The 27,410-nt window shown below is 39.8% G+C and overlaps 1 protein-coding gene across 1 annotated transcript in view; it reads right to left on the reverse strand.

Annotated features, from left to right (window-relative positions):
• Window positions 1-4,795: 4,795 nt before the first annotated feature.
• The window catches only part of LOC117371071 (G-protein coupled receptor 22), a 39,325-nt gene continuing 16,710 nt past the window's right edge, over window positions 4,796-27,410 (reverse strand). Inside the window, exon 2 of the mRNA XM_033966671.2 lies at window positions 4,796-7,925. Coding sequence (XP_033822562.1) covers window positions 6,164-7,819 — 1,656 coding nt within the window. The 5' untranslated portion in view covers window positions 7,820-7,925 and the 3' untranslated portion in view covers window positions 4,796-6,163. The remainder of the gene's footprint in view (window positions 7,926-27,410) is intronic.

A 27,410-nucleotide genomic window follows, 5' to 3' on the forward strand; every position in this document is an offset into this window, starting at 1 on the left:
CTTCTAACTCCATCAACTCTGGCTCCACTTCACTGTCTTTTGAAAAACTGTTGCCCCTCTCTCCGTTACTTCTGCTGTTAGCCTTGTCATTTTGGTCTCAGAATGTTCGTATTAACCCGCTGTAAATGATCCTGGTTTATTTTGCTATTTTGTCTGTAAATCAAGATATAAACATTAATAACAGACAAAACGGGCGCCTGCTTTCCCCAAGGTCGCTCCTGCTAGCGTTAGCAAGAGGTGTGATTGACAGTGTTGCGAAGCGCCTGCTCCCTGCTAAACCAGTGGTGCGGGCGTGAAGGAGCATTACTTTCAACAGCCTCGCTCCTGATTGGTTGTTTGGTTGCTATGATACTCGTGGTCAGAATTCCAAATATAGAACTTAGCTCAAAATCGGCCCTATAACTGTCCTAGCCTCAATGACCTTCATTTGACTGGAGCCGAACGCTTTGGGTGACGTCACACTCACTTAGTCCACTTCTTTATACAGTCTATGATCAAAGCCAAACGAGAAAAGTAGTTGCATGGTGTACCTTTATGTGATAGAGCGATATTTTCAGTAGAGGTCATTAACGTACGCTGTATTTTTTTCAGATCTGTGACTACAAACGATGACCAAAGCTGTCTGTGGATATGCTTTAGTACAGTCACATGGAACAAGCAAAGAACAGCAGGTACCAAACATTTCACGTCTCTCATGTCCCAGCGGTGAAGCCTGAAAGCCGGAGAGCCGAGTGGGGCTGAGTGGGATCAAGTGGAAAAGGTCAATTAATGTTTTCTGTTTCATCGTAGATACAAAAAGCTTAGACTGAATACATGGAGCATTTACTAAGGCCTGTCACGATAACTACTCTATTAAAGGGCTCATATTATACTATTTTCTGATCTATGTTTTAATGTTGTTTCCTCATCTCAAACAGAAAACACTCCTGTTCCATTCTGACCATTTTGCGCTTTGGAGGTGTAGACAGATTATAATAAAAGTGTTACTCAAACATGTGTGAATGAAAAACACAACTTCAGGTATGTTTTTGAGGAGGAAACAACATTATAACACGGATTAAAGCTCACAAGAGTCAGTTTTACGTAACATAGGACCTTTAACCTATCTTTCAGTATGGTATGATGGATCAATATGTTGGTGGGGCGTGTGTGCATTGATGTTTGCGGATAAGTTGTGAGCTGTAGAGTCAATGAGTAAGGGTCCATTCTATGTAAAATTGACTTTATTGAGTTTTAACCATGTTGTAATGGTTTTTCCCTTTCCTCATCATTAGCTTAGTCAGAGTTATATATTCTGATTGATTCCTACATGTTTGAGTAATCTTGTCTTGTCCTGCATTTGGGGCTAGAGCGCTCAGATAGTTTCCATATTATCGTTTATCCTATTTTCTACAGCAGTATATTCACTTTTGAAATGCATTACCCAGGCAGGCTTTTGCATTTACTGCTGAATGAGAAGTGAAATAGGTCTGAATTTCTAGTAAATACGTCTTTATCTCTGTGGGATAGAAGAAATAATTTAGTTGTGTTTGTTGTTGTGTTTAATTAGTGTTCAGTACTATAAAAAAACTCTAAAATTATAGAATTCACACAAAGAAAGAAAGAGAGAGGGAGGGATGGAGGCGTAATTTTGCTGGAGACTCGTGTGAAGCCCCCACAGTTAAAAAGCAACAATAATGAGAGAGGAGTGAGAGAGAGAAGGAGGGAGAGAAAGACAGAAAGAGGGGGGGGTGACAGAGAGAGCGAGAGACAAGAAGAGAGTGAAAGAGGAAGAGAGAGAAAGAGAGGGAAGGATGGAGGCGTAATTTTGCTGAAGACTCGTGTGAAGCCCCCACAGTTAAAAAGCAACAAGAGAGAGAGAGAAAGAGAGGAGGAGGGTGAGAGGGGGGGAGCGTGAAAGAGAGAGAAAGAAAGAGGGAAGAACAGAGGCATAAATTTGATGAAGATTCTTGTGAAGTCCCCACAGTTAAGGCAACAATAATAAAAGGTGGGTGAGAAAGAGAGGGAGGGAGGGAGAGAGAGTAAAAGAGAGAAAGAAAGAACGGGAGGGATGGAGGGATAGAGGCATCAGTTTGCTGAAAAATTTGTGAAGCCCCCACAGTTAAAAACGAACGATAATGAGAGAGGAGTGAGAGAGAGATAGGGAGAGAAAGGGAGGGAGAGAAAGGGAGGGGGTGACAGAGAGAGTGAGAGAGTGAAATAGAAAGAGACGGAAGGATGGGAGCATAATTTTGATGAAGACTTGTGTGAAGACCGACACGTTTAAAGCAACAATAACGAGACAGGGGTGAGAGAGAAAGAGGGAGAGGGTGAAAGAGAAAGAAAGACAGAGAAAGAGAGGGATGGAGGCATAATTTTGCAGACATGTGTGAATCCCCCACAGTTGAAGCAACTATAATGAGAGAGGGGTGAGAGGAGGAGGGTGAGAGAGAGCGTGAAAGGGAGAGAAACAGTGGAAGAGGGTGAGTGAGAGAGGGAGAGAGCGAAAGAGAGGGAAGGAAAGGGGCATAATTTTGATGAAGATTCTTGTGAAGTCCCCACAGTTAAGGCAACAATAATAAAAGAGAGGGAGAGGGAGAGAGAGAGGGAGAAAAAGAGAGGGAGGTGACAGACAGAGAGAGAGAGGGGGATAGAGTGAAAGAGAAAGAGAGAGTGGGAAGGACTGAGGCATAATTTTGATGAAGACTTGTGTGAAGCCCCCACATTTAAACCAACAATAACATGAGGGGGTGAGAGAGGAAGAAGGAGAGAGTGAAAGAGAAAGAAAGAGAGAGAGAAAGAGAGGGATGGAGGCATAATTCAGATGAAGACTTGTGTGAAGTCCCTACAGGTAGAACAAAAACAATGTGAATTCATAAACTCACTCATATTGATCAAAAGACATCATTATTACCTCTATGATGGTAATTCAATACAATTCCAGACTAAATAAAACTTGAAATGGACACAGCAGATAGAAAAAGCCCATTTAGATAGATAATCTTTTTAATAATAGGATTTGTTCTGTTCTATACAATAACACATGATATAAATCTTATACAGTACTAATCTTCTATTCACATGATCAGAAATGTACATTACAGTGTACACACAGAGATTATTAACACAAATACAGTTATATGTATTTTTAAGTTCTTCATCACAATAGCTTACGTTCTGTCCGGCAGATGATTGTGACCAAAGAAAGAGCCAAAAACCTCAAAGCAGACACGTCATATTTACATCCCTGAAAAATATACATCGATCACAGACCTGCCTCTCTCTCTCCTGCTTCGCTTCAGTGTAAAAGGTTGGATGATGACGGTAGCCCAAAGGTGGTGGAGCTTACACATACAAAGGTTTAAAATCTGTTCAAAGACTGGACTGAGCGTACGGTGGTGTTAACGTTAACATTACACAAGTGAAATATCGTTCACAAACTCAAATCGAAAAGGCTGGAGCACTTTGTAAAATGTAAATAAAACAAGACATCTCATTAATAGTGTGTACATAGTAATTATTTATATCTTTTGAGGTTGAAATTGGAATATTTTGCGATTACCTTAAAAGATTGGTTGTAGGCCTGTCATGAAAACTACATCAACTTATCGTTCAATATATATTAGATAGAATAGTTTTGGAGGTCAGTATTTATTGTGGGTACTTTTTCTTTGTACTAATCAGGAACTTTTTGTCATTTTTCCTGTTCTACGATTAAATTTGAGCTGTGTAAAGTTGAATAAAATAACTTTTATGACTTGTTTTCGATATAAGCTTAACCAAAACCTACCAAAGTATTTCATTCTGCTATTTATTTATATAACTTTAGGGTTATTGTGGCATAAATTAGTTTCAGCATTAACGTGTATACTTTCTTTGGGAATATATCGAACTTGAAAATGTGTTATCAGGACAGGCCTAGTTGTTGGTTTGATTCCAGTTGAGTGGTGGTGGTTGGAGAAGCTGTTGATGCAGACTGGCATTGAATGAGGTCTCTTGTCAGTTAAAAAAATATAAAAAGATGAATAATAATTAATTTGTCATGTGAAAAATCTCTCAAACTACACTGGACATGGCAACAAGAAGGTAGAAAATCTGGATTGCATTAAGTTGATAGTCAATTGCATTTTAAAAGAAGACCTATTGTGCTTGTGTGCGCACTATAGTTAGTAATCCATGACACCCGTGGATCATTATGTTAAAACTTGCGCATTTTAAATCTCAATCCTCTGCCTTCCGCAATAGAAAACTGTGGTGCCCAATGGGAGACGACTGTGTAGCTGTCGGCCCCTCCTATGGATCGCTGCAGATCACACTAGCGAGTGTCAGATTTTTTTTCATTTGTACCAAAGAAACTACACGCCACTGCCAAATCCTACGCTTATCATCGATTAAGAATATAAAACTAAAGAACAAAGTAAGTACAGAGCAGTGGGCGTATGCCGGTAGCGGTGAAAACATGGTCTGCAAAATGGTGTCTTGAAGATAAGTGATTAAAGATCGCTCAAACATGCACGAATCACTCCAAAAACTACTCTGAGAGAGTAAATGAGAAGGGGAAACAACTATAACATGGTTAAAAGCTCTGAAAAGTTGATTTTGCATAATAGCTCTCCTTTAATAAACAGAGATATATATAATGGAGAGTATTTTGTCAGGAAGGGCATCTGACATAGAACCAATGCTAAATGAATCTTTAATTACTTAGTGGTGTTGGTGTAAATTGAGACATTTTTGTCAAGGAAAGATACATTTTTATCTTTGTATTCTGCTGCAGTTCTACCCGGAGTTATTGCCTGGTAACATTTTTATTTGATTTACATTTTACAGCGTGCCACTGCCTTTTGGACGAAGGTTTAACACATTTCAAAATGACACTTGAAGCCCTGAGGAGAAAGACACACACAAGTTTAATGTGTCCAGGACTCGACCAGCTAAACCAGACTTTGCCCTCAGCACACATCCCATTTTACGCAGTCTCTCATTTCCAGAACAATCCAGACCCTATTTGACCCGCGTTTCCCAAAGAGATTACCTCAATGGAAGATTCACATAGAAATGCCCTTTGATTTCCATTGTAAAGTGATAAATCTGGAGCAAGATTACAGTGGCTTGTCATATACACATAGTTACAGTTTAATGCGATGTTTGATGAAAAGATATAGTCCCCTCCGCTCAGGCCTCCTGTTGTTTTAATCTACGAGCAGTAAGAGTGCTTCTACATTCTACATTCTCTGCGTTCACATCCAGAGGGGTCATTGCTTCGTGATTGTGTAGTTTATTGCACAACTTCTTAGGTATTCAGTGTCTCCTATTAAATCCCCATTATGCAACCACACACATGCACAAGCCGAGAAACGCACCCATACCAAAGATGTATTGTATTATTCATATTACTGATGCTATATATGGTTCATTTAAAAACAAAATTAAAATCATGCCTTGTAGCTTATGTTTGAGACTTTTGAGTACGATATGGTGCATGTTTTAAATTAAATTTGATCTGTTTTTTTTTTGCAGTTTGCTGTTAACTTGCCTGTAAACTTGATATCTTGCATTTATCTGCATTTAAATTATTGTTAAACGATTAAGATATGTGCAGACTAAAACATCTTTGTAAACATATAGTGAGACATTCAGCACCACAAGGATTTTACTCATAGAATTCACTAATAATAACCGAATTAAGGCATGAAAAATTGAAAAATTAGGGGACAACAACCATTTAATGTATATACTTCGCTGAGAGAATCTGTGCAGGTAGGTACCAGTGTGCTTTGACAGAAAAAATTCAAATGCAGTAAGGGTATTTTAATATGTGGTTTTGAGTTCAAGTGATTTCTGCCTCTGTGCGTTGGTAGAAGCACATGCAGGTTAAAAGTGCACGCAGGAGCAGTTATGTATAAAACGGGAGCTTCATGACACCCATGGGTGCACGCGGGGAGTCCGACTGGTGGTCATAGTGCTGCTGCGGCGTTGCCATGTTGAGTGCTGCTGGTAAAGAGTAAAGTGTTATTATAGTAGCTCTAATTATGTAAATCTGCGTGAAAACCCCAAGGATTCCTCATGACCTCTGTAAACGCAATGGCTCTTATAGGTCGTTACCCATTTTACTATGTGTCCTTACAATAAATATCTGATTCGAATCACTTTTCATCATCGTCCACATTCAAATTCGACAGTGTCACTCTCTCACTGCTTCTGTCAGGCAGCGGTCAGTCCCATCGCTGGCCTCCATTCTGGACTTCCGAGCTTTCCTCTGGCCCCCTCCCTCCACCCAAGAGTTATGAATGACTGTCCCCCCGCTCGGAGCTGGGTCCACCTGCAATAGAGACACCACCCTTTTCTTGACCCGTGTTTTGAGAGCGCGTCGTAGCTTCTGCCTGGTGAACGCGTAGAGCAGAGGGTGGAATATTGTAGTTCCGTACGCCATCGCCAAGAAGCAGAGCCGGAGTCGCACGAGGCCGTCGCTGGGGCCCATGCACAGAATGAGGACGTTCACCGCAGACAGAGGAGCCCAGCAGCCCATAAACGTGGAGATGATGATCAGCGACATTTTGAGCACTCTCCTCTGCCGCTCCCGCCGGTCTCTGTGTCTGCGTACGGCTCTCCTCAAAGCGATGATGGCGGACACTGAGGCCTGGACCCCCACAGAGGAGGCAGGCAGTGGGGTGTTGTGGGTCTGGGCTGACACAGAGGGCTGGGTGGGGGAGGCAGGGGTGGCTGGCGTGGTGGCGATAGGGGTAGTAGCTGCAGTGCTCACTGTGGTGACTGTTGCTCCACTGTCGGACATGCCCGGGGGGAAGGAGGACATCGTGGGTGGAGAGGTGGGGGTTGGGGTGGGGGAGGGGATGAGTGGGGGGTGGGAGGCATTCTGGTTCTGGTTGGAGGAGGCTGCTTCTGTGGGCAGGCTCAGGTCCCGCTTCTTCTGCCTCCGACAGCGGATCCTGCAGGTGGAGTCTTTGGAGCGAGAGCCTCTCATCATGTGGGAGCCGATGCGGATGTTCAGGGCCTGCAGGATCCGGGAGTAGGTGAACAACATGACGGCCACCGCCACAAAGAAACAGGGCACCTGCAGTAACAGGTGGTAGTACATGGCCATGCCCGTGTAGTAGCCCTGCCCCCCCACACACAGCAGTGTCCGGTTCTGCCAGGCGGGGCTCAGGTGGTGTGGAGGAGAGGAGGAGGGCAGAGTGGAGGGGGAGGTGGAGAAGGAGAGGGCTGGACCAACGGTGAACTCAGAGTCATCAGGTTCATCTTCCTCATCCTCACTGCTGGAGAAGAAGTCCCCCTCGATGAAGGGTAGAAAGAACACAGCCAGAGACACCGCCCACACCGCAGCCAGTAGCAGCCCAGCTCTGCGCGGGGTTAGCAGGCGGCTCGCCGGCCGCACAGAGATGTCATAACGGTCCAAACTGATGACCAGCACATTGACTGCTGTGGCCACACTGGTGAACGTGACACAGGCCTCATGGAAACAGCACAGAGTGGCCAGGCTCCCCACTCCGCTCCCATTGGCCGGCACCAGGATGACGGCCACAGTGAGGGGCAGACAGAGCACACAGACCAGGATGTCCAGGACGTGGAGGTTCACAGTGACCAGGTTACTCACAGAGTCCACCAGGTTAGACTGAGCGCAGTACAGCACCAGGACTGTCAGGTTACTGCTGAAGCCCAGCACTAGTTCCAGCATCAGCACTGTGGTCAGAGACACCTGGAAACCCAGAGGGTATGGGGTGCTCCAGGCCTCGTCTGCAGCCCCTCCGCCCCCTCCATCCAGCGGGTTCACCCCCTGCCCATCGCTGGTCTCCAGGAGGTCACGGTAGCCTTCGGTCTCCATTGACCCACCTCACTGTGTCACACATAGCAACAGCCACTGCAGCAGCAGCTCATGCTTCTCCTCTTTGTGCTGGCTTCAACCAGACCAAACCGGGAAATAGTCCGATCTGTAAAACACATAAGACATAAGGTCAGGAGGGTGTAATGTGGTATTTAACCAGGTTATCTTGTGGAATCTCAGAGTACACCCATGACCCCTACCAAGGCGAGCTGCAGAATAATTAAATCTCTTTATCAGGAGCCTTTGAGTCACAGCAGCAATATGAATCAAAGCTTTCAGCACTTGGCACATTTCTTCTGCAGAGTTCAAAAATACAGCATCGTGGCAGCTGGCCCATTTTTGTCTCATATTGTGACACAGATGTTTTCTTCCTGATCTGCAGTCTGCAAAAGTTCTTTTTCACACATACTAGATTACATTCTTCCTTAATTTGAGTGGGTGGAATTTAATTAACTCTTACGCAACAATTAATTGGGTCAACAGTGAAGCGAGCGCAGCACGTATAAATAATTATTACAGAACACGACAAAAACAAAAAATATCTTTTCTTGGATGTGATCTGGAAAAGGCAATACAATCTTTGACCTTTGCAGAGAAAGCCACATTCTAATATAAATTTAAAACCCATATCCTATTTCACCAGTTAAATATTTCTATTGGTTCTGCCTCTAAAATTGAGAGGGCGAGGACATTGGTAGAGACCCTGTGGTGCATGTCAACACTGCAGTCTGGAGAAGGAGCGTGGTAGAAGCTAATGGTACTCACACAGAGCCATAATAGAGACAAATGGATCAATGATGCACAGACAGTGGCACAGAAACATTGTTATGAGAGACGTTCCTCCTGCATTCTCTCTGCTCATCATGGTTTCTCATATATAGTGTTGATCGTATTTTGAAATTGGTTTGCATTTTAAGGTGGGAGCTTGTGGGAGGAATGCTGGTTAGTCTTTTTCGCCTCAAAAGTTTCGTATTACGTTCATCAAGGTTTTTTTTTTTTATTGGTTAACATTTAATAGGTAGGAATGGCTAGGTTTCATGTGGCAAAAGCAAAAGGTTGGTTAGTTGGTTAGTTGGTTGGCTGGGTACTTTTTTGGCCAACCCCCCAAAAATTCTGATTCAGACAGTAACAAAAATTTAGCTTGATTTTTCCAATTTTCTGCAGTTACGCCATAGGTCCTCAGGATGAGCTAGCTCGTGGGGGAATGCTGGCTACATTGAGGGTTAGCTAGGCTGTTTTTCCATTCAAAAAGTCTGATTATGCATTTACATTTAAAAGCTGGGATTGGCTAGCTTGTGGGAGGAATGTTAGCAAGTCAGGTGGCTGACTGGACACTTTTTAGGTTGAAATAATTCAGATTTGGACAAAGATTAGCTTGATTCATTCCATTTTTTTTTTTTTTCAGTCAAACCATGTGTCCCCAGATTATTATTCAGATGATTGGATCAGTGATGCACAGACTTGGCACAGAAACATTGTTATGAGAGGCGATCCTTCTGCATTTTCTCTGCTCAGCACAGTTCCTCATATATAGTTTTGATTGCATTTTTTAATTGCTTTAAGTTCGAAGGGTCAGATTGGTTTGCGTATGGGAGACTAGTTGGGTGGTTGGTTCAATTCAAAAGGTTCAGATTAAGAACAAGATGCTTGATTTTTACTATTATTATTATTTTTTATCACATTTCTTTAATTGGTTTGCATTTAAAGACGGGATTGGCTAGCAGGTTATATGACTAATATGTTTTGTGTTGATTGTATTAATCTATTGGTTTGCATTTAAAAGGTGAGATTGAATAGTTTTTGGGAGAATGCTAGCTAGTCATTGGCTAGATTCAGATTCAGACTTCAAAATGTTGTCAATCAGTGTGTCCCCAGCTTAAGGGCATGCTGGTAATTTGTATGGTGACTAATGATTTTAAATTAGAATTTCCTGTGGTCTAGGACAGCGGTTGGCGTCTTGACAAAAATGAATATCTGGAAGATTTTATGTTATGCAAAGAGAGTGGCACAGAAACGTTATCAGAGCAGTTCATTATTGTCTCTACTCATCGTGGATTCTCATATATACTGCTGATAGCACTGGTTTGCATTTAAATAGAGGGATTGGCTAGCTTGTGGGAGGAAAGCTGGCTGGTTGGGTGATTGACTTGGCTTTTTTCAATTCAAATTATTCCAAGATGGACAGTAACAAAAATTATCTTAATTCTTCCAATTTTCTGCAGTCAAGCCATATGTTCCCAGCTTAAGGGATAATTTACAATGCAACAGACATGATATAGTACCGACTGTCTATGGCCCAGTGTGAAAAACAGACAGCTCTTTAGTATTGGAGACTAAAAACTACATTTACATTTATTTCTTTAGTAATTAAATGGTTAGTAAAGCAAATAATGGGAAAACAGTTGAATATGCAGATTTTGTACCAAGTCACGATACTGTTGCGTATACTATACTATACTATACTCTACTCTACCGATTTCTCATTCAATACATGTTGGATAGGAGTCAATATTTACTTTTTCTTTGTACTAGTGGGGACATGTTGGTTATTTTTCTGTACTATCATAAGATTTGAGCTGTAGAAAGTTGTGAATTATGAACTTCTATGACTAATTATAGAAACAAACTACTTAAGTCTTGCATTCTGTTATTTATTTAATGCAGTTAATATATATTTTTTTTTACAATATTGTACATTTAGAATCTTTTGAGGATAATTCTGCTTTAGGGTTTGGTTTCAGTTGTATTGTTTATTGTCTATATTTACTTCACTTGAAAATTTGTTAGCGTGACAGGCCTAGTTTTAAGTTACATTTTATCTGGCCAAGACAATTGTATATATCGCACTTATGACCAGAAATACATGGCAACTCATGAAATAGATCTGGTAGTGGTAATTAAAAAATGACTGAATATGTGTGGACTGGCTCAACAAAAAGGTGCGACAGGTGCGGCGTTAGCAGTTTGACCCTGCTATTTTCCTGTTCAGCAGCTTCTATCCTCACCTTCTCTTCTGATCTTTTCTCTTAGCTTTATTTCACACTTTTTGGGAGGTTTTTGTCATTTAGAAGAGACCTGCAGGCAACCCAGAGCTCAGTACAGGATAGTGGTGTATCTTAATCCACTAATGGGATCCGTGGGGCTTGTGGTGTGTAGTGAACATTGATTTAAAGCATCATCGATCTGCCAATTTAACAAGGCCTGAGAGCGGAGCACACACTCTGAGATACTATCCCCTCTCAGACACCTGTGATCCAACTGAGACTGCTTCATAAACCAACAGCCTCTTATTTATGTCTAGTTATCACTTCTGTAAAACCTTTATGTGTTTAAGATATTTTAAGATGTCAAAGTGTTTACTCTCCAGGAAAACAAAACCTATTCATTTCACACTATTGACCAAATATAATATGTAACACTGAACAACAGACACGTCCAAACACTGTCCCAGGGGTCAAATGCAGCCCTCAGATTAATTTTTCTTGGCCCTCGGGCTTCCAGGTAGATCGGGCCATATTACGGTAAGCTGTGCTTTTTACTGCAAGTAAAAAAAAAAATTCAAAAATCGACCTTGATAAAGCTACAATAAAATATTCAGTGTGTCCTACTGAGGATCTAGTCATGAATGAGGGTCTGGTGCCTCAGTCCAACCTGTTATAATGTACAAATTTGAATTATTCAGTGCACTGACCACCAGTCTCTGGCCCTCGATTGAACCTCCACTTCTTCTTCGTTTCGATATACAGTCCTTCATGAAGAAACTTTGGAAACCCCTGCTGAATAACTTTGAAATGAGTAGATCAACAAGAGGAGTTTTATCTAGTTAAACTTTACCCCATTAGCACTGCTTCAATCATCATTTAAAGATGCACTATGTCACTTTTCTTGTAGATCTGCTGCATACTTGTCTCCTTGGTTATTAGTTTGCCTGGAATATTATACCATGTAGCATTAAAATCATCTATCTCCATAGAGGCCACTGGACAAGGTGCAGTTCACGTACCTGATTAGCATTTTGATTGACTTGTGTGGACAGTCTCTTCCTATAGATTCCTTGACCCCTCTTTCAAACTAACATTTCTCCCACTTAAAATCTGAACCTTGTGTGGGTTGTGGATTTAAGATGAAGATTGTTAGTGGACAAAAAAAGAAATTTGCAATGCTACACAGTTTCTGAAATTATACCATCCTTACAAATCATCAACATAAAACACCACTACGCAGCCCATAGGCTAGAGATTCTGTCTATAAAACACAATCAAATGAAATATTGATTACAGGTTAAAAACCAAACAATAAAACAACTATGGGGAAAAAACATAAATAAAAATCTTAAAATGTGCACAAATGGAAAATGATTAATTTTTATGTTAGATCCGCCTAGCACTACTTAAAATAAGGCCTTTCTTAAAATGCGAGCTTATTGTTTAAAGGTCCTATATTACATAAAATTGACTCTTGTGAGTTTTAAAACATATTGTAACATTGTTAACTTATAAACAACATACTTGGAGTCGTGCTTTGTTTCATTCACACAGGTTTGAATAGTCCTGATTTATTAGTCTGTAACATCTCCAAAGCTCAAAATACTCTGTTCCACCTTGTGATGTCATGAAGCGGTAGTTTTAAAGTTAACAGCAACATTTTACCTTTAGTTCAGTAGAGATTGGTAATTCTAGGGCAATCATCCAAATGATTCAAAACACAGTGGAGCACTTCCTGTATTATCATATGAAATCACCAGGTGGAACAGAGTTTCCTGTGTTTCCTGAGCTCAGCCTAAATATACACACATTCACACATGTTAAACATGAAACAAAACATAACTCCAGGTCTGTTTGTGATGAGGAAACAACATTATAACAAAGATCATAAAATAGCACAATATGGACCCTTTAAACACAACTTACAACATCATCACAATAAGTGGTTGAACTCCTAACAAAAACATAAGAAAATAACATCTGCTCTGCCTGTTCACATGAATAAAGTTAGTCACGGTTATAAACAGTCACTTGACCCAATGCTCCAAATTAAAGCAAGTCGTCATCTGCTTCTCTGCTGATAATAATTACAAAGGAATGGCTGCTGGTTTCAAGAGCCCCAAATGCTCTCACTATTTATCAGACTCTGCACAAGTAGATGGGACTAAATTAGTACTGGCTTATGTAACTGGCTGTGAGTGAGAAACTGCTGAAGATAAAATACTTCACATGTGAGAATTAAAGAGAGTTAAAGGAGTAATACCAGATTTTGGGGCAAGAAGAAAGGTATTTACATGAACAAAGGATTATGAACCACAGGGCAGAAGCAGTCAAAATGTGGAGACAGCTTAATTTTGAAACTTTGGTGCTTGTAAGCTAAAATTAGTATCAGTCTTGACAGCTAGCTTGATGTTGGATGAAAAGTAATTGGCAGAGTTTGCAGTGCGGCTAATGAAGTTTTTTTTAAGTTTTTTTTTTTTTTTTTAGTAGTTAATAGTTGAATAAGAAGGTTTTTTTTGTTTTGTTAAAATGCTCTTTTGACAGTTCGATTTTGTTAGTTTAGGACATTTTGGTATGTTGGAAACTACCCAGGCTACTTATTAGTAACATTTGAAGACTATATTGTCCTCTTGATTCTTTCTGAAATAAGAAAACGGAATTAAAGATGCACTGTTCAACTTTTCCAGTGGAGTGTTTGCCGGTTTCTTGTCTTGATGGAGATACAGTGAGAATGGACGCTTTTCCAAATGTGATTGTTAGTAATAAACACTGAGTAGATAGAACATAGGGAGATCTTGTACCCATGACATCTCACAATATAATGTTTTTTTTAAATAACTGCTTATACTAAAGTCATTAATGATTGCGTAATTCTCAAAAAGTATCATCATATCACCATACATCCATCTCAATGCTTCTGTTTCTGAGTCATTGAAGGCAGTAGGAGCTAAACTGTCCTGATTTTATAACAAAGTTGGTAGGATTACATTCAAATAAACTGTTAACAAGGCCTGACACGATAATAAATTTAAAAATGTGATACACTGCTACGATAATATTGAAACCAAGACATAACCGACGTAACAGAATGCAACTCTTAAGCAGTTATTTTGTGTCTATAATAAGTCATAGAAGTTATTTATTCAACCTTCTGCAGCTGAAATCTCATTGAGGTACAGAAAAATAACAAACATTTTCCTAGTAGTGCAAAGAAAAAGTCCCCATGACACATATTGACCCCCAAAAACTACAGTTCTATATATATATTGAAGCAAAAAAAAAAAAAAAAAAAAAGCAGCTCTAGACTGGTGTACGCTCTGTGAATTCTTTTGCAAATACATTTTATTTGCGGGTCATTAGTCACACTAGATACAAAGAGAAGATGATGTAAAATGAGCACGGCAGCACCAGACTAATGCTAGTGCTAATGGTGCGAAACAACAACAAGTCATCTTCGGTAAAGGTTCATTCTGTCTTCCGCTTGAAATTAATGATTAGTTTTGACAGGCAGGAGCGTTTGTTTACCTGCTTTACATGTCTCACTCCCTGTAGTCTTCCTCAGAAGCGTCACATGATGGTGTTGTGTCTTGTGGGCTGCTTTTGCCAGACAGTAGGGGAAGATTACGCCCTCTACTGTCTGACGCCTTCTCCAGGACTGCATCCTCATGTGTGTGATAAGGTGTATGCTCCCTTGTCACGATTTATGCTCATTGGACCTCATTTGTCGATCTCAATGGCGTCTCTGTTCCAGCGGTGGTATTTGTTCCAGCTCATAATGTGGTTTGGTCTCTTGCAGTGATCAAATTGGGCTGATTTCATTTATTTATTAATTTTTTAAAAATTTGCCTGTTGTCTTTTTGATATTCTTTTTTCCGTGTCTCAAATGGTCTTCCTGTTTCTCCTACATATGCTTTGTTGCTTGATAGACATGGTATCTCATCTATCATGTTGTATTTGTGTTCTGGTTGTATTTTGTCCTTTGGTTTTACTAATTACTGTGTGAGTTTGGTGTGTGGTTTGACTGGTGTGTTGATGTTGTGTTGATGTTGTGTTTCCTCATGGCTCTCTGTATGTGTTCTGTGACACCCCTGATGTTTGGCAGTGGGACTATAGTTGTTTTTTTGGTTTTGTGTGTGTTCTTTTTATTCCTTTTTGTATTTTTCATAGTGTTTTGTGCCTGTTTTTTTTTGCATTTTTCTATTGCTGACACTTGTGTTGTGTATGTGTCTCCTCCTCCCTGTCCTAAGTGATGATGGTGACCTGGTTGTACTGTGTTCTGTTTGTTGTTCAGATGTCATAGGTATAGGTGTGATTATTGGTCTGTGTGTGGTATATTTTTTATTTTCATGACAGTAGGGGGCAGTAAGTTCCCCTACTGTCTCACAAAAACAAGTAAAGCAGCCCACAAGACATGTCACTACATCATCATGAGACGCTTCTGAGCAAGACTACAAGAAGGAGAACATGTAAAGCAGGTAAACAAATGCTCCTTTCTAACAAAAATAATGTAACATATGACACTGCTACACTGCCAGTTTGGTCCTTGTTATCGTGGCATCATCAGAGGTATAATACTCCCTACAACAGAAGCATATCCCGACTGAACGGTACTAGACTAGAATGAAATGTCTTAAGGTTTCATGTCTTTGGGTGCTGGTGGTAAACAAACTTCTCCTGTGTTAAAATTCCAGATTCATGTTTCTTTTTCCAACTCTTGGGCTACTTCAGTTTTACAGCACCATGTTTTGTTGTGAGTCATAGGGTCCAAGTGCTACTGAAGCTGACAGAGCGCAGCGTGTGCATGTAATATACAGCTGCAGGCAGAGGTGAACACAGCTCAGGTGGGCTGCAGCGAGGCGCGGAGGTGAGCAGGGGCAAAAAGCACTAAAGCGGTTTGGTAATGTATTTTTATGATGTTTTGGAAGGTTAAACACACTATATGAAAAGATACCTGGACCACTAACGTGCCCACAGCCCTGCACACGCTCACACTGTGACTCATGTCCCTTGTACATTGTGAGCAGATCAGTGTATACGACAATCGCTCCGTACACTGCACACACTCCTGTCTTTGATTCAGTCGCATAGTGTGACTTTGGGGATAATTTTGAACATTTTAAAATCATACACAATTGCACAGTGGAAACCCAGCTGAAGCCCGCTCACAGTAAGGACACATGTTTTTCTTTGCAATTAAAAACTAGTAAAAAGTTACACGGTGGGGCTCTAATAGGTTCTCAAAATATCAATACGTTTCTAATCGTATTTTGCGTTTCCATTATATATTTTGATTACTGGTTGAATTGCATCCATCAATCTTGATGTGAATGCAGTGAATGGAACTCATTTGCTCTGCTAGCCTTATGTACTTTGTTGTAACTATTATGTTCTTGTACAAAATTACTGATTCCAGTTTGAGTTGCTGCGCACAGCTGTCATCAAACATCAGCTCTCACAAAGGACGGAGAATGATACAAATAACATGAGTGAATGGCTCATTTGTGCAGTGGAGTTTTTTCTGAATGTTTTGGCACAGGTCCGTCATGTCACCATCAGCTCTTTAGAACATTACCTATATTCAGATTTAGAACAATATAATAAAACATTTTGGTATTTAAATGTAATATTGATCAAAAACGATTTAATAATAGAAGCAAGTCCGCTGTCTTCTGGGTTGGAAGATTAGGGAGAGTTGACATCACTGTAAACGTCAAGTGGGTAATTTAAAAGAGGAAACAATTAAAACATGGTTAAAGGCTCTAAAAAGTTTATTCTGCATAGGTCCCTTTAAATACCAGAATGTATGTAAAGTAGAAATTACCAATCTAGAGCATTTCTACAATTCAGAAGGGGGAAGTATCTCAGTTATCAGTTAAGAAAAACATGCAGTTGTACTCTGAGCGGCTGCGCTACTCCACAGAGCTTACCTTTAACCTGGCCTGGTGTTTCCAACTACTTATGTCTCCGTCGGGATAGAAACACATCTCCGTGGAGACAAAAAGGTGGCAGAAAAGTTACATAGTGCATCTTTAAAGCACTAGTTCATCACTGAAGTAAACTGTGCTGAACTGATTTGACCTGCTGAGTCTCATAAAAGCTTCTTTAGGGCAGCTTTTGATGTTCTGTGCTCCAGAGAATAGCTGTAAAACGATTGTGCGCCACTCTTAATATTCTCCAACCGAATGAAATCTTAAGTGTCTTCGCAGACGTCAATATGGGAGCGGCGATGACTGTGATTTTGACTCACAAAGTAACTGCAGGAAAGTGAATGGTTTTGAAAGTAGTGCAATCAACTCAAGGCTCCCGGGGCTCGCTAGGTGTTATGATTAAGTCTAATGATAGGGACGTCGCTATGTTTAATCAAGCCAGAGTAATTAAAACTATAGTAGTCTGTTTAACTTAGTGCAACTTGAGAACGTTAGGGGGAGCAGGGAATCGTAATAGTTCTCGCAGTGAAACAGGGTGCAATCAGCCAGCCTTTTAGCAGCTGCACTCTCAGTATTTTTGATCATGACCACTTTGGCAGAGCAGGTAGAGGCTGACGCTCTACATTTAGCAGTTTTTTTTTTGCAATGTAGATGAAAAACCACTGGAAATTGGGGAGAAATACGGACGCTGATTGTGAACCTAACTGCAACATGTGACGCAGTTACAACAAGACAAATATATTCTCTTAAGAGCACAAAAATATTCAGTATTTGAACGTTTATTGTGAGTTCGATGTGTTTTGTTGGGTGAAAGGACCATTTTTCCTCGTGTTTATCATCAGTCATCAGTTTCAGTTCAATGTAAAATGGGTTTCAAAAGTTATTTCTTGAACATAAACAATCCAAACATAAATCAGTGACATTTAAGACTACAATATTCAATTAAATTCATTTTATTTTTGTAACGCCCAAAATCACAACAACAGTTGTCTCGAAGGGCGTTCATGCTTTGGTTGATGAGGGAAACCGGAGTACCCGGAGGAAACCCATCCAGAAACGGGGAGAAACATGCAAAACTCCACACAGAAAGGCCTGGGCGACCCGGGATCGAACCAAACCTTCTTGCTGTGAGGCATGAGTGTTGCCACTCAGCCACTGTGCCGCCAACACACAAAAACAAAACAACAGGAAAAATCAGACACAACAGGAAAAATCAGACGAAACAAGAAAATCGGCCAGGCGAGGAGGAGGGAGGGGGGCGGAGGAGGGCCAGGCGAGGAGGAGGAAGACCAGGCGAGGAGAAGGAGAGCCGGGCGAGGAGGAGGAGAGCCAGGCAAGGAGGAGAGGGAGGCGGGTGGAGGAGGGCCAGGCGGGGGAGAAGGAGAGGGTCCAGCTGTCATCGGAGCATCTAAAAAGAGTTACACTCCACAGGGGGAGTGGGACAGGGGACAACATGTGAATAGCATTGCTGATGAGAAAATAGGACAAAGCAGAGGATAGTGCTCAGGTTGCCATACTTCCCCCAGCTAGTTATCTCCTACTGCAGCCTATCTTATCCCAGGTTTTAATGTCACTCCCTAACTCCCTCACTAAGTAACCTGGTCATAAGCTATACCGAAGAGGTATAAGCCTGGTCTTAAATACAGAGACTGTGGGGGCCTGTTTAACATCAGCAGGGAGTTGGTTCCATAGCACAGGAGCTTGGTAACTGAATGCTCTCCCTCCCACTGTACTTTTGGACACTCTAGGAACCACTAATAGTCCTGCATTCTGAGAGCGGAGTGCTCTGTTTGGCTGGTACGGGACAATAGCATCTTGCAGATAGGATGGGGCCATAGTGTTTAGGGTTTTGTATGTCAGGAGGAGGATTTTGAATTTGATTCTAAGCTCGACACGAAGCCAGTGCAGATATTTTAGTACAGGACTGATGTGGTCTCTTCTTTTAGTTCCTGTTAGGACTCTGGACGCTGCATTTTGGACCAACTGGAGGCTCCTTATAGTACTTTTGGGGCAGGCGGCGAGCAGAGAATTACAGTAATCAAGTCTGGAAGTAACAAATGCATGGATGAGTTTTTCAGCATCATTTTTAGGTAAAATATTTCTAATTTTAGTCATATTTCGCAGGTGAAAGTATGTGGTTTTACAAGCTAGGTTTATATGGGCTGTGAATGAGAGATTTTGATCAAATAGGACTCCAAGATTTGTTACAGTAGGGCTAGAAGCAATACTCACATTGTCGAGTGAGATTATCTGGTCCAACAGAGAGTTTTATTTATTTATTTATTTATTTATTTTTTTTAATTAGAGAATAGTTCACATTATTCCTCCAAAGTCTGAACTCTGCTCCAAACCTCATGCTTTTACAGACAGAACAATGGCAATTTGAAATGAGTAAAAAAAGCACACTCCTTTTCACTGTCTACACAACGTTCTATTCATACTCAGTTAAGCTGGGACATAACAGCAGCACTGGTGTGAGCTGGAATTGAACCATCAACCCTCTAGTTATAAAACAATTACACCTGAGCCACGGAGGTAAATACAATTGACAAGCTGTGTACACCAACAACCAACAGGAATCATTCATGATCTTCTTACATGTACAAATGTAACCTGGATATAAAACAGTAATGGTAATAATACAGTGAAAAAAGTTCATAGGATAAGTTACAATTTAAAAAGGTTAAGAAAGTATAAATAAGTTCATAAGTTGTGTAAATATTGTTAAAAACTATTTAAAGTCTATTTCATTTGTTAGATAATATCTTTAAAAAAACAATTGAAAGCACCTGGAAATAAGTTAAAATGATGTAAACCATATATTGCAGTAAATATATATTTTATTTATTTTATTTTGAAATTTCACAGGAAGTGCCATATGTGTGTATTACTTTGGTGTCTTATCTTTGTATTAACGTGACATACGTAAAACCGGAAGTGCATGATGTAACACTTTTGTAGCTTAACATCGAGAAAAAAACACGACAGAAATAGAGAAACATGTATGGAAGCCCGTTTCCGCCATGAAAAAAAAAATAAAAGCCCCACAGAAAGTCGAAATTACGAGTTTTAAACTCGTAATTATGAGTTTAAAACTCGTAATTATGAGTTTAAAACTCGTAATTATGAGTTTAAAACTCGTAATTACGAGTTTAAAACTCGTAATTTCGACTTTTAAAACTACTAATTATGAGTTTAAAACTCGTAATTATGAGTTTTAAAACTACTAATTATGAGTTTAAAACTCGTAATTAGAACTTTTAAAGTCTTAATTGAGCTTGTAGCACACTGCAACTGAGTGTACAGAGCAGAGGAGACAGGAGGAGGACTGTTATGTTTATCACCTACATACTTTTAAAAAATGAATAAATTAAGCTCCAGTAAAGTTTCTGGCGTCTTGAACAAATCAGTGGGCCCTGAGTGCTGTTCTGACCACTCATGAGCTGTGCTCTGTGTCTGTGAGCGCTCGTTTTCCTGGTCTGAGCAGAGTGCCAGCTGGTCACAACCCCGCTGGTTTATTGAGGAAATTATTAAAATACCAAATTCATTTAATCAAAATTGATAAGGTTCACTTTTTGTAAATGTTACATTCCCAAAATTACGAGTTATAAACTCATAATTCATACTTTTAAAAGTCCTAATTACGAGTTTTAAACTCATAATTAGTAGTTTTAAAAGTCGAAATTACGAGTTTTAAACTCGTAATTACGAGTTTTAAACTCATAATTACGAGTTTTAAACTCATAATTACGAGTTTTAAACTCATAATTACGAGTTTTAAACTCATAATTACGAGTTTAAAACTCGTAATTTCGACTTTCTGTGGGGCTTTTATTTTTTTTTTCATGGCGGAAACGGGCTTCCATAAACATGTCTCGCATTTTGAGGATAAAAAATAGGTTTTTGGACTGTTAGCTCGACAGTTTTGTATAGAGACCTATGTTGCATTTGTTTTGGAGAGCAAAGGAGCGTTTTTCAGCTCGAAGACGGACCTGCACTCGCAAATATTTAATTAAGTTAAGTCGCTAGCTCAAGTTTAGCATCTGCTGGCTAAGCGGGTGTGTGCGCATCTGAGGAAAGCTAAGTTAACACAACGAGCTAGAATATATTTTCTCGTGTTCTTGGCCTGAGGCACGAAGATTTTGAACTGTGAGGAGCTTTAGACTTTTGAAAGTGAGTTTGCCGATGTTTTGCCGGACCGGTATACGTGAGAGGAGCGAAGCAGAGAGGACCAGTGGACGTGGCCGCCCGTGATCTTGGGAGAACGAGAACCAGGGGACGAGACCACGCCGCCATCTTAGGACACACTGTTGCCTTCTTCCCAGAGTAGCTATGACCTTCTAAAACCAGGTACTTTTGGATATATTTTTGTTTGGCTCGTCGAGTGAAGCGGCCACTAAGTTTTTGGTCTCCACGTTCCCAAGCATCGCTCAGGCCTGCAACAGGGGGTTTATAACTGCAGTATAATACTTACCTGAAGCGTGTGTGTGTGTGTGTGTGTGTGTTTGGTGGGTGGACCCATTTTGTTCTATGCAGTTAATGGTGTTTGTTATAATTTTCTGAATTTGCTAAATCAGTAAATTTAAAGTTGAATATTTTAACTCTGGTTTGATAATTTTCTTATTGACAGTGTGTGATTAAAGGTGCTATTATCTTAAAGGGTAAGACGTGATATAAGTATTAGACTTAAGAAGCAGTAAGTATTTTATAATCTATATTTAAGTGATTGTTAAAGGAGTTGAATAGGAACTCAGGGGCCCTTACCTTATTACACTGGGTTTAGGTGGGCTACACAAATATCTTAAGGGATTTCAGGTGCACTATAAGACTCTATGGCATTAAACTGATCCATCTCCATGGCGACAAACAGGTTACGCCACCAGGTCCACATCTGTGGACAGGCAGCTCTGCTTTCAGTAAGAATGGGATATTTTTCAGCAATAAAAACACCTGTAAATTTAATGAATACAAGATAGCAGAAATAGCTCTGTAAAGACATGCAAGTGGTGGACTTCCAACCTGAAACAGTGCAGTTACATAGTGCACCTTTAAAGGGCCCATATTACACTATTTTCTGATCTATGTCATAATGTTGTTTCCTCATCACAAACAGACCTGGAGTTGTGTTTTGTTTCATTGACACATTTTTAACACACAAACTCTACATATTTAATTCTTCTCTCAAATATAAAACATTATGTTTCACCTTGTGATGTCATGTGGTAATACAGGAAGTGGTTCACTGTTTAAGCTATACACCACTATACGCCACAGAACAGATCATGTTGAGTTTTGGAGATGTAGACAGACTAATAAGGCAAAATTACTCAAACATTTGTGAATGAAACAAAACAAAACTTCAGGTATGTGTTTGATGAGCTCAGAAGAGAGTGTTTTGTGGTTTGGTTTTAACTTTCTATTTCCATAAAGCAGGTGACCTGCCACCCTCAGAAAGTTACATACTGTACCTTTAACTATCACCAAATACAGTCTGATAAAATCATAATTTGGATTTTTCTGAAAACTGTTTTCTAAACACTATTGCTGTAGTACAATATTAGATTTGTAATATATTTTATATATTTTCAAATCAGGATTCATTCACAGTGCACATTTTTAACTCTAAGCAGATTCAAATTAATAGGCTGTGGACAGCAGCACACTAGCTAGATCTGTGTGTCTCAAAGCTAACAGCCCCTTTTATTAAAATCAGAAAACACAAAATAAACAACCTATTCACATTTTAATTATTTTATTATTTTTTTCCATTTAAATTCAAATAGACAGGAGTCCATTTTGTGTAATATAGGACCTTGAATTTATGACTCATAATGTTTTAGTTATTACTCAGAGTTTAATTATTCCAATTTCACAGAACATTTGGAATACACAAGTGGATTTTAAAGAGGATTTTGGTGGCCAGCCATTTTACAGATCCTAACCTGGTGAACCTCAGAACAATAGTGGAGCTTTGGCTTGTCCCGTTGGCAGCAGAGTTATGGTCACGTTCAAATTGAACTACTGGGCTCTGTCCAATTTCTCCAAGAGCCAGACTCTGCACCAGCTCTGACTGCTGCCTCCATATTGAGGATCTGCTATGAAATGTAAGAATGTTGTGGCAGTTATTGTTATCCCACATAATCTGCAGCATTGTGCCCTCGCCTTTGTGTAGCCGCTGCCTGTAGAGATTTGTGTTCCTGTTTAATCCACAATAGATTTTCACTTGAAAATGTGTGTGCTGTCAAACTATACAAAAAGGGCTTTATAAAAGGAGGGAAGGTGCAATCTGGTGTGTTATGATTTATACCACCTAGGGATGGACAATAATAGAAAAACATTGAATTTTCAATAGGCTGTGATACCTGTACAGGTGATATTTTGATTGTATTATTACATTATTACAGGATATTATACCGAGTGATTCTGAGATTTCTGTGTTTATACGTTTTATTCAAAGTCATCCTGTCATCTGTCACTGTGTACTCCTTTCCATTCACACCATGTCAGTAATGTGGCTCCTTTGAGAAATGTACAAACACAAAAAATGAATCTGTCTCGTTAGTGGATTTAGACTAAAATATAAACATGCTCTGTTTTTGTTTTGTCTTTTTTGTTTGGTTTTATTGCACTGGGAAAACTTGTATCCTTACTGTGAGGGGTTTGCATCTTCATAAACCTGACTCCACAAACCTTATTTGGCCTCCTCCTGCTGTCTCCATGGAAATGATGTCACTTTTATTAAAATCAGAAAAGACAAAATGAAAAAATAAATAAATAAATAAACTAAATTAATTAAAATAAAGACTACACAACCGTTTTTAAATGAGGAATACTTCAGTTTGTGGTGTTGTTTTAATATTATTTATGCCTCAAAATTAGCATTAGCGTTAGCATTGAGACACAAACATCTCTCTGTCCGTCGGGGAAGTATTCATTTCACTTGTGTACTTTTTAACATCCACCTGTAGTTCCCTGTCCACTGTCTTATCTTTAAATATTCATTTTAGCGTGACTCTGCAAAAACCTCAGAGAGATAAAATTGGACAGGAAGTAGTGACGCTAACAGTGCGGTGGCTGGGCAATATTGTGCACAGAGCTTATTCCTTTGAGAGATGCGTGAAATATGAACTGCAGAACTAACAGAAGAATCCCATACACTTCAGAGCATGTTTGTAGACGTCTAAATGACATTAGGGCTGCAAGTTTTTGACATTTTCCTCACAAAGTCCTGCAGTTTTGATTCAATTTGCAATATAAGTTAAAAAGTCAAATTTTGTCACTTTGTAAACAGTCCACAGGAGCATTAACAATTGAGAGATGACTGAAATATGAACTGATAAACACAAGAATCTAATACATTTCAGAACAACAAATTAAAAAAGAGATTTTGTTCTTTGTAGAGGACATTCTATTATATAAGTAACTGCAGTTTTTCTGATTTGATAATTGTGAAAACTCAAATTTGTGATTTTGATTTGATTGCGAGATACTGTACTGTGCAGCCCTAGCAAGCAGAAAAGAAAGATGTTTTGTTGTTTGTAGATGATGGCCTATTATAAAATGGATGTCGTTGCGTTTTATATCTGCATCAATCATTAAAAAAAATGCAAAACCTGATTACGGTGCATTTTGTCGGCCTGTGCGACGAGGATCTCGCTCCTGCCAGTGTGTCTTATCTTTAGGAGGAGCATTAACATTTGAGAAAAGACTGAAATATGAACTGATAAACTCATACAAGAATCTCAGGCATTTTAGAACAGCACATTTAAAGGGCCCATATTAACAACATTATAACATGGCTTAAAACCCACAAGAGGACATTTAATATAATATAGGAACTTTAACAAAAACATAAAAAGACAGGATTTTTTTTTTTTGCAGAGAATTTTTTATCATCCTTTGTGGTTTGATAACTGCACCATCTCAAATTGCGCTTTCGATTCAGTTACGATATATTGTGCAGCCCTAGTAAACATATTTAGTTGTCTGCAGATGTTATAAAGTTTCCACCAGTGTGTTTTATATCTGCACCAACCATTAAAAAATTGCAAGACCTGATTACCTTGCATTTTGTGGGCCTGTACAACGACGATCTTGCTCTTGCCAATTTGTGTTATTATCTTTCGCCCGTTCATCTCTGCGAGCTGTCACTGTGGCCGATAGGAAAAGGTTAACCAAAGGTGAGATGAAGGAGATGGGGCCGCAGTGCTGACTCATGCTCGTGCCTTATAGCTGCTCTTATAATGTCTGCAGTGAGACCATCGATCAAAGGCTTAATTTTCCCACTCAATTCTCCCGGCAGCCGAGAGTGCGGAGCCTCCAGCTGGGAAGCGGACGGCATCTTTGGCACGTGTCCAACAAACCATCGGATCAGCCAGGAAGAGATGGAGACGCAAGCAACACAGCGGGAGTGACAACAACCAACAGCTCGCCAACCCAGGACCAACACTGCGTTAAAGGGATTACAGGTGATTTTAACTGTACTCTGGTGTTTTTTTTACAAGATATAACTGGTAAGAGTCAAATCAGGAAGGGCATCCGGTTTAAAATGTCTAACAAATCATCGTATCAGCTAGGGAGAGACGGAGACGCAAGCAACGCAGCGAGAGTGACAACAACCAACAGCTCGCCAACAAAGGAACACTGCGCTAAAGGGATTACAGGTGATTTAAAGTCTATTCTGGGTTTTTTACAAGATGGCAGTGTAAGGGTCGCACCAGGAAGGGCATCTTGTTTAAAATCTTTTCAAAAATATGTAATGATGTGAATGACAATATCCTAACTCAGACGACCCAACCCAGACACTGTGCTAAAGAGATTACAGGTGATTTAAAGTGTATTCTGGGGTTTTCATAAGACATAATGGGTAAGAGTCAAATCAGGAAGGGCATCCAGTTTAAAATGTCAAACAAAACAAAGTGTATTCTGGAGTTTTCAAGATGGCAGTGTTGTGTGGGTATTTAACACGCTAGATAGATTTAGATAAGTAAATATACTCTTTGTACCAGTCCCCATTTAAAAATAAGCACCTGGAAGGGCATCTGGTACATAAATAACAATTAATGGTGAATTCATTAATAATGTTTAAACTATAACCTTTTCAGTAGTAGCTCCATCTACTGGTAAAAAGTTATACAACAGGCTGTGGTGATGTTATGAAATCAGTTATTGTTATGTTATAGAAGCATCCGCCATATTGGATTAACTGTATTTTATAACAGGAGAGCAGTTCAGATTTAAATTGTATACTTTTGAAATTAAAGTCTATTATTTCATTAATTTGTTATGTTATACTAAAGTTACATGCTCACAGTTCCACAGTTATGACCTTTAGACAAGAGACGCTCAATTAGTCACATATTAATTTGCGTCTAGAGCCAATTGTTTAAACTGTCAGTGATCAGCTTGGGTCTTTTCAACTGAGAGGTCCCCAGCCAGTCCTTTAAAAAGCATGTGGTTTGGAGACGACTTCAGACTTTGGAGGAAGAAGTTGACAGTTTTTTTGGGTTGTAAAAAACAAAAGTTAAATGGATGTCAACTGGACAAAACGCTGTAGGAGTGAAGACGTTTCGCTGCTTATCCATCGCTCTATTGTTCTCTTTGTTTCCTTAGTTTGCTTTGGGTCTGATAATGGAGTTGTATATGGAGGATAGTTGGTGTTTAAGGCCCACCCCCCATTCCTGTTCAGATCAGGATCAGACCTGGACACTGAGGGATTACACAGACATTTCATTGATTAAAAGTCTCATTTACGTTCATGGGATTAGGACTGAAAGCTGTGATTTATATTTCTGTTATAACACGAAACAAAAAAATCCAAAATATCACTGACCAACACAAAGACAGATGTCTTAACTGTTTTTTCCACTTGACCATCCCTGTTGTTAAATTTAAGAGACCTTTGATCTTTGGCTCTCTTTTCTTTTTCTCTTCTTCCCCTTTTTCAATACGTCTCACCTTCTGTTCTTTTTCCCTCACTCTCTTTTTCCGCTCTTATCTTTCATTTCTCTCTTGCCCTTCTCCCTCTCTTCCCTATTTCATCCTTCATTCTGTCTCTGTTCTCTCTCTCTTCCCTATTTCATCTTTCATTCTCTCTCTCTTCTCTCTCTCGTCCCTATTTCATCCTTCATTCTCTCTTCTCTCTCTCGTCCCTATTTCATCCTTCATTCTCTCTCTCTCTCTTCTCTCTCTTCCCTATTTCATCCTTCATTCTCTCTCTCTTCTCTCTCTCTTCCCTATTTCATCCTTCATTCGCTCTCTTTTCTCACTGTCTCCCTGTCTCTCTCCTTTCCTTTTCACTTCTTTTTTCATTTCTTTTTCCCCTCTTCTTCTCTTTCTCATTCCATACATGCCCCCTCTCTCTTTTCTCTCTCTCTCCCTCCTCCCTCATTTGACCACATCCATGTTGTTAAATCTAACTCACTAGTATGACCTTTTGCTGTCTGCTCTTCCTCTCTTCTTGCTTCTTGCAATATATCTCTCCCTCCATTCTTCTTGCTCACTCTCTTTCCCCTCTCATCTTTCTTTTCTCTCTTTTACTCTCTTCTTTCATTATTCATTCTCTCTTGCTCACTCTCTCTATCTCTCACTCTCTCAGTCTCTCTCATTTTTTCTCTCCTCTTTTTAAATTTCTGCCTCTCTTCTCTTTCTCATTCCATACACATCTCGCCCTCTCCTCTC

This window comes from Periophthalmus magnuspinnatus, chromosome 5 (genome assembly GCF_009829125.3).
Source record: "Periophthalmus magnuspinnatus isolate fPerMag1 chromosome 5, fPerMag1.2.pri, whole genome shotgun sequence".
In the NCBI taxonomy this organism is placed as follows: domain Eukaryota; kingdom Metazoa; phylum Chordata; class Actinopteri; order Gobiiformes; family Gobiidae; genus Periophthalmus; species Periophthalmus magnuspinnatus.